The sequence below is a fragment of the Coniophora puteana genome, assembly GCF_000271625.1.
Source record: "Coniophora puteana RWD-64-598 SS2 unplaced genomic scaffold CONPUscaffold_32, whole genome shotgun sequence".
Lineage (NCBI taxonomy): Eukaryota > Fungi > Basidiomycota > Agaricomycetes > Boletales > Coniophoraceae > Coniophora > Coniophora puteana.
The window spans coordinates 8370-15624 of NW_006913084.1; the positions used below are offsets into that span (position 1 = coordinate 8370).

The 7255-nt window shown below is 53.5% G+C and overlaps 4 protein-coding genes across 4 annotated transcripts; 2 read left to right on the top strand and 2 right to left on the bottom strand.

The window, feature by feature from the left end:
* Nucleotides 1-71: 71 nt before the first annotated feature.
* On the bottom strand, nt 72-251 carry CONPUDRAFT_68176 (uncharacterized protein; the record flags this gene model as incomplete). The annotated part of the gene is made up of 1 exon (XM_007777727.1): nt 72-251. A coding segment is annotated over one exon (180 nt), but the record flags the coding sequence as incomplete, so codon positions are not given.
* A 660-nt stretch (nt 252-911) lies between these two features.
* Nucleotides 912-3402, top strand: CONPUDRAFT_78433 (uncharacterized protein; the record flags this gene model as incomplete). The annotated part of the gene is made up of 9 exons (XM_007777728.1): nt 912-972; nt 1019-1227; nt 1279-1571; nt 1619-1747; nt 1794-1906; nt 1956-2797; nt 2844-2912; nt 2957-3253; nt 3367-3402. 9 exons carry the CDS (start codon nt 912-914, stop codon nt 3400-3402), a joined length of 2049 nt encoding a protein of 682 aa, XP_007775918.1.
* Nucleotides 3403-3617: 215 nt separating this feature from the next.
* On the bottom strand, nt 3618-4951 carry CONPUDRAFT_78434 (uncharacterized protein; the record flags this gene model as incomplete). The annotated part of the gene is made up of 6 exons (XM_007777729.1): nt 3618-4360; nt 4407-4469; nt 4518-4586; nt 4637-4699; nt 4765-4857; nt 4903-4951. 6 exons carry the CDS (start codon nt 4949-4951, stop codon nt 3618-3620), a joined length of 1080 nt encoding a protein of 359 aa, XP_007775919.1.
* A 284-nt stretch (nt 4952-5235) lies between these two features.
* Nucleotides 5236-7039, top strand: CONPUDRAFT_160587 (uncharacterized protein; the record flags this gene model as incomplete). The annotated part of the gene is made up of 9 exons (XM_007777730.1): nt 5236-5427; nt 5476-5700; nt 5749-5791; nt 5889-6001; nt 6048-6173; nt 6221-6262; nt 6309-6443; nt 6497-6506; nt 6585-7039. 9 exons carry the CDS (start codon nt 5236-5238, stop codon nt 7037-7039), a joined length of 1341 nt encoding a protein of 446 aa, XP_007775920.1.
* Between the last annotated feature and the right edge of the window lie 216 nt (nt 7040-7255).

A 7255-nucleotide genomic window follows, 5' to 3' on the forward strand; every position in this document is an offset into this window, starting at 1 on the left:
GAGGGTGCCAGGATGGTTCGGGAGCTGTTTGAGATGGCACGTAGTAAGAAGGCATGCATCATCTTTTTCGATGATTGCCATCGCACTGTAGCAAACCGAACAGACGCCACCTTTATCCGTGTCATTGGCTCTGAGCTTGCCCGGAAATATGTAGGAGAGGGTGCCAGGATGGTTCGGGAGCTGTTTGAGATGGCACGTAGTAAGAAGGCATGCATCATCTTTTTCGATGAAGTTGATGCTATTGAGCACATGGTGCAGGACATGACCCCCAAGGATGTCCGGTCAGCAGATGGGTCAAACACCCGAGGATGCCGGCGGCTGCAAGGAGCAGATAGAGAAGCTGCATGAAATGGTGGAGACGCCACTTCTCTCTCCGGAACGTTTTGTGAAGCTGGTTATCGACCCTCTAAAAGGCGTCTTGCTTTTCGGACCGCTTATAGGCCACATGTAGGGGCCGTCGGCCGCCTACCCCATTTTCTGCCGGCATTCACGTCCTGGAGTAGGACTCAAAAGAGGCACTGGTGTCCAACAGTGAGCAAGTAGCATTGATGAGGCTGGATGGGCCGGGCGGATGGCCTAGATCGCCCATCTCAGCTCCAAATACCACTACAACCATGATGTAAGGAAGGGAAAGCCCGATGTTACCTACTCTGACGCCAGAGGGTGGATACGCCGGATGAATAACCCACAGAAGATAGGGGCTTGAGGTGACAAGTCAATGGTGAAATCAAACATGAGCAGATGAGCCGGCTACCGGTATCAAACCCAACCCCAGTATATGCCTGCCCTTGACTTGTGGTCCCGTGGCCGGCAACATAACTCAGTCATCACTACTACTTATTCTATGGGTACCGGCCAGAGTATCCAAGAACACCGGCAGCACCTCAAGATCAAGATTCTGCCCCTATCTCATGTACGCTAGTATTGATACCGAGATATCACGTGATGAGACTGTAACCATGGCAATGTCTTGTATGTATGTTTTTTTCCCGCTCATATTTTGTTCTCTCTTTTGCAGCCCACCAAAGCAACACAGACATGTCGCCTCCTCCAGATGTGCAACAGGACTCAACAGTTCGGAAGGAGCACTTGCCGACTATTGCAAGGGCATTGGACAGGTGGCTGGACGCAGACACAGAGGGTAAGAATCTGGTGGTGGGAGAACTTGTGGAAGAGCTTCTTGGTGGCATTGATGCCGATCAGGCAGGGCGTGGGCAGCTGGCCAAGGTTTGTCTTATTGTTTGGTTTCATCCTGTTTGCGGTAATGGTCCCCAATAGGCTATTTCGACAATACTGGGGACCATGGGATATCCTAGCAAGAAAAAGGGCATCTGGAATCAACACAATGTCTTCCAGGAGCTCAAGGAGGCCGACATCGTTGCAAAGCGGCCATTGGCATGGGAGAAACATCACCCAGGGGCACCATTACCCGAGAAGTGGAATGACCTGGCAGTGCACTCCACTGCCCGGAGCCTCGCATACGCCGACCTTTCCGACGAGGATGCGGGAGCTATGATGGCCATAGCGGATTTGTGGAATAACTCCACACTTCCTCCTGACATTGCCGAAATGTGAGTGCAAGTATTGAGTTTTTTTGTCCATGCTCATTGTCGGCCAGCGGTTACTTCAAAAATGTCGGCCCATACACGAGTGATTATCTCATCAAGTTACAGCGGCACCTCCGGACGTATGCCTTCGTCATGTGGGTGCACACAAACACCGACGGAAAGACATGGAACATTGGAAGGTAAGTTCTTCATATCGCCCAGCCAAATGTTGCTGACACCGAACAGCTCTGATGATCTGGTGGTGAACCATAACCAGCCCACTTTCCTCGACTACATAGGGGAAGAAAATGCGACGATGTTGTGGAAGTGGTGGGATGGCTACATCCAGAAACATCATGGTGAGTAGTTTCCAATTTCAGTCGGCCAGATGGTGTTTACAGTGTGCAGAGCATCCATCTGACGCCGACAAGAGTAACCAGGAAGGTGTGACTAGTGATGGTGTGGCTGGAAAAGGGAAGAGGAAGAAAGAGAAGGTCGAGTTCACTTTTGAGAGGTACGAGGACGGTTACCCCATTCTCCCCAACCCCTCCGGCATCAAAGTTGTCCGAGAACGTCAAACTTTGTGCCGCGAGTGGTTGAGGGCTGTCCTTTTGCACAATATGGATTTTATCCTGCCATGGGTGACAGTCCCCTGGGGAACTACGTCGGACAAATTCTCTCAGTCGTTCACATCGGAATCAATCTTCCCTCCAGGGACTTGTCGGCTAAATGACCCGTCCAAGATAGGAGACACAGAGGTCGATAGTCTGCTCGACCTGTGGTACAGCAAACAACAGACCAAGGAATGCTACAGGCCGGTCAATTTCTCCACAGAGCTGGTTGAAGAAAAACTCGGTAGCAAAGGCCGACAGAAAAGGGACAAGAAACGAGCACTGGCCTCCATTGCGCCTGGGACTGTGCAAGTTGCTACTGCCAATCCGGCAAAGACCAAGAACCCACGATATGTTGCACTGAAGAAGAAGAAACAGGAGAAGATCAAGGCTAGAAAGCAGCGGCAAGAGACCACCGAACTCGATGCTCACACAGAGGACGGTATTGCAAGCCAAGCTAGTGATGTCGACATGCCAGCAGCCATACCCACACGACCACGGGCCGATGCACTTCGGAAACAGAAACTCACCGCGGCCCTGGCCCAGAAGAGTCCTTCTTTGCCTCAAGCCGACACATCTGAGGATGCCGACGGAGTTGGGGACATCTCCCAATTTGACTGGATGGAAGATCATCACCATGTATGCCAGTTCCTTGCCATATGTTTCATTGCTAACTGGTTCCCAGGCTGACAATGGATTACCAACTCCACCAAATACCACAGACCAGGAGGAAGAGACCGATGACGAGAGCTTGGTACGTGAACACTGATGTGTGGCCGACACTCAGGCTGATGTCAGCAGTCGGGTATTCTGCCAGCACGACCGACCAAGCGTCGTCGGATTGGGTCTCCCGACACCGACAGTGGGGACGAAGAGGTCGAGGCACTATTGACAAGTAACGAGTCCGAAGTTAGCCACGACGAGGATACCGATGTCGAGGCCGACGATATCAACTTCGATGACATCGACTTTGAGATGATGTCCAGGCCGTCAACTCGGCCTTCGGGATGTGCGCCAACATCCAACTGGGCCCCCAGCCAAATCAAGCCGACACAGAACCAACCAAGAATATTCACCCCACCGGCACAGAGGCCAGTAAGTGCCAGTCGCACAGTGCCACTGGCCAAGCCAGGAAAGAAACAGGTGTGCAGACCGGTATCTTGTGGTATCAACTTTTGCTGAGATAGTATAGCCCCCATCAATGATAGGTCCACAACGTGTGGCCAATAAACCTGGTCATGTAGTCGTGGTCGAGGCAGCGCCAAACCCCGAGGAGGCACAAAGCAACACTGGACCACCTGTTTCAACAGGCCCAAGGAAAAGTAACCGGACTCAAACACTCAGCATGCGAGGAGCAATTTCAAAAAAGATCATTGAGCAACAAGCCGGAGACATGGTATTTTGAATGCATACGTAGTTGAATACGTACTCGAGTAGAATAACATAGACAAATGATATATTAATACCACATGTTGATGTCGCCGTAAGGCATCATCGCTGTCAGCGTTTCGAAGAGATCACGAAGATCAGCAGGTGCCAACGCCGACATATGGGCTTTGAAGAGAGGAGGAAACATCATAGCCAAGTGTGGCCGGCTTCTCTCCAAGGTGCCGAGCATAACGTCGATCTTCTCGTCGGCAGGGAGGTGATGGGGCACACCCAGCTTGCGTTCGAGGTGGCAGACCATCAAGTTGAGGAGAAACGCCGACGTGGAATCATCATGCTGTGCCATGAGGGCCCCGAGAACTCTGTTGCGGTACTCCGTCGTAGTGAGGCCGGCGGGAGTCATGGTATCGAAAGCCGGTGGCCTCGGCATAACACCGGGAGTGTATGTCCATGTTGGGGCATCCTCGACTGAGGTGGGGGAGAGATGAATGCGGTATCCATGCCCTCCGAATTCCTGGGGAGGATCAAATGAATAGAGCCCAGCCATCAGCTGAGCTCGGGTGGCCGGCGGAGTGGTCCCACGATGAGGGCTGGCATTGCTGCTTTGACCGGCTTGATTGGTGTCGGTAGGTTGGCCGGACGGTGCCTCACTCCCAGCACCACCCATGGTGGTGACAACATCATCATCAACTGCAATTATTAGCAATGAACCGACTGAAGGCGGAATGGTCTTACATCCTGAGAAATCCATATCTTCGTCGTCAGCGGTGTCGGTGACACCGACAGTGGGGTCAACAACAGATGTGGGCTCTTTCCCTGGATATAAAGTTAGCATGTTTAGATTCCAGCCAGTACAGCTTACCAGGACCATCAGTGTCGGCCTCTGCCACTGTGTCGACGGCCGGCAATGGCAAGTCATCTATGTCTGATACAGGATTAGTTGGGGGTTGATTCCGACATGGAGACAACTGACCGTCAAAGTTCAGGTCGTCGTCATCCTGGGCGACCGGGGCGACCGGAGCGATCGTCATGTCAGTGGGGTCTGGCGCACTCTCAGCCCATCGTGGATTGCATCATAGAAAAGTCACTGACCGTCAAACTGTAGATCGTCGTCGTCGTCGGCGACGGCGTCCACCGCCTCTGTACTTGCCGGTGCTGGTGTAGCCGGCATTACAACCATTGAGTTTCGATGTAGTAACAAACCGGGCATTCTCGCTCACCGGATGGCACAGTGGGTTTCGCGGCCGGTCCTGAGTCCACAGCAGACGCCGACTGTGTCTCGCGAGCTTGTTCTTTAACACGGTTTTTGAACCCTGTGGAGAGTCAATACAAGGTGATATGCGGTACCAAGAACTCACCTTGTGTCTGCCGGCCACTAGTGGCGGGTGGGGTGGCTTTTGGTGGCATCACGACTACAGATGGGGTGGGAGGGATGGGGTGGACGTAAAGAGCAAGCGAACTTGGAATAAAAAGCAACAAGCCTGCAACCCTGTGACTGGGGCCGGTGGTGAAATTTTCTTGATGATCACATGCCTTATCTGGGTGTCCGACCAAAAATATCGGTCAATTGTGACGTGCCTGGAACTTCGTGGAGCTTTGTAAACAAGGGTAAACACCATGCCACCGAGGAATTTCACTGCCTACACGTTCATCCTCCTCGCCTTGCGTTCCCTTCAACCTCTATTCCACAGATGGCTAACACTACTTTCAACCTGCCCGACGTCATTCCGGAGGCGTTGAGAACGAGGGACATGGCCGACTGGAACGATGCTCAGAACGTCCTGAACTGGCTGGACAATTACTGGGGCGACGCAATCCGATACCGTGGACGAATCGAGCTGGCGGCGCGGGGAAAGTTTGAGGAAAAATTACGTCAAGAACTGGTGAGTCCCTTAGCCAGTAGCCGGGTGTCGGCCTGTCATATTTTGCAGAGAGAGTCCTCGAAGTTCTTGAACGAGATGAACGGCCGTCGAAAGAGGGACCCCACCTACGGGGTTGTTTTCCCTCTGAACGTCTCGGTGGTGATGACTACGAGGGGCCATCTGCAAATAGGGGATGTGGCCGGCGTGATAAAGGTCAAATCTGACGCACGGGTGCAACCGGCGCCGGCAGTCGCCTTCGACAAGCCATGGTGGCATGATCCCCCATACATGCCGGTAAGTCTTTCTCTGCTCTTCATATGTATCTGACCCATTCGGATGTAGGCGACTGCCCCACCTGAAGACGTCGACATGGATGGTCCTGCCGGTAAGTCTCTCCCCGATGCTGTCGGTGTCGGCCAGCCACTCATATACACGGCCACTCCCATCCCGATCCCTCCTCCTGCCACTGTGTCGACGACAAGCCGAGCAACCGGCGCCTGAGAAATCCACCTTGGATGCAGCCCACCAACTCTCCGGCACCACAGATGCCACCAAGACCCCTGTGGCTGCCGAGGGTCGGCCCCCGACTGGCAAAGTGAGTCTTCTAGTTAGCCGACACACTACCTCTTACCGGCTCATAGCACACTCCTACACTCGCCGACGCTATCAATCAGGCACGCGACGACACGCCGGCTGAACCTGCCCCGCCCAAGCCGAGCACTCGTTCGAAGGGCAAAGGCAAAGATCAGCAGTCTGGTCAGGAGACGGTATGTGTGGCCCGCTCTTCAATACTTTGTATTCACGTATATTGTAGTCTGTCAACGAAGACATGCCCGAGAAAGACCCTCGGCAGAAGGTATGTTCCGTCGGCTTCTATAACATGTGGCTCACCAAATGTTCAGGTGAAGCGCAAGACCAAGGACAGTGTCGCCGGCAGTGGTGACGAGCAGCCGACGACAAAGCGGAAGTCAAAGAAAGCAAAGACTGCCGGGGCCACCGTGGAGCAGATGATCGCACAGACCCTCGATCACTCCAATGTAAGTATTCTTTCCTGATATTGTGACCAAGTGCTCATGCTCATGATCGATAGGCTGAGGCCGGTGCGTCGGCCACATCCACCCATCCCAAGGGGCCGTTAGCTGACAGACGGGTGCTCCCACGTGCCCGTTGGCCCACAGAGGCGGTGTTGAGCAAGTCCGTCATTCAACGGGCCAATGTCCCTCCTGAGGAGGAAGATGCGAATCTTTCGGTCGAGGACGTCCAGCGCCGGAACCTTCAGGTCACCCGAGGCCTCATGGAGGCCCTCAAGCATGTCGGCTACGCCGAGCATGCGACCCTGATCCGCCTGAAGGGGATCGAGGAAGCCATCCGGCATTTGGCCCAAGATCAAGCAAGTCTTCGTTCCGACCTCGCCTCCGGCCAGCTGAAGCAAAGCAAGATCTGGATCGCGCCCGGCGAACGCGGGATGGGTAAGCTGTTTAAGATGAAGTTCGGCCTTTCTAATCCTTATCATCAACCACCATCGGGTTCAGCAGCAGATTCCTCCAAGCAGCCGGAAGCCGGTGGCAGTCGTGGACCTGCCTTTGGTGATCTCGATGCCGACAATGCGTCTGAGGCGGCCGGGGACGAGTAGTCTTGTTTTTTTTTTCATCGTTACTATATCTGTATATCGTCATCTACAAGCAAATGAAAACGATTTATCTTTGTTCGGTCAAATGATCTGTTCTGTCACAGCCAGACCAAGATACAGCAGGGCAACATGCATCTGGCCTACTGATACAGCATGTTCAATTTGTACCTATGCCACATTGACTTCTGCCACAGCAGGACCATGACACAGCCGGCCATG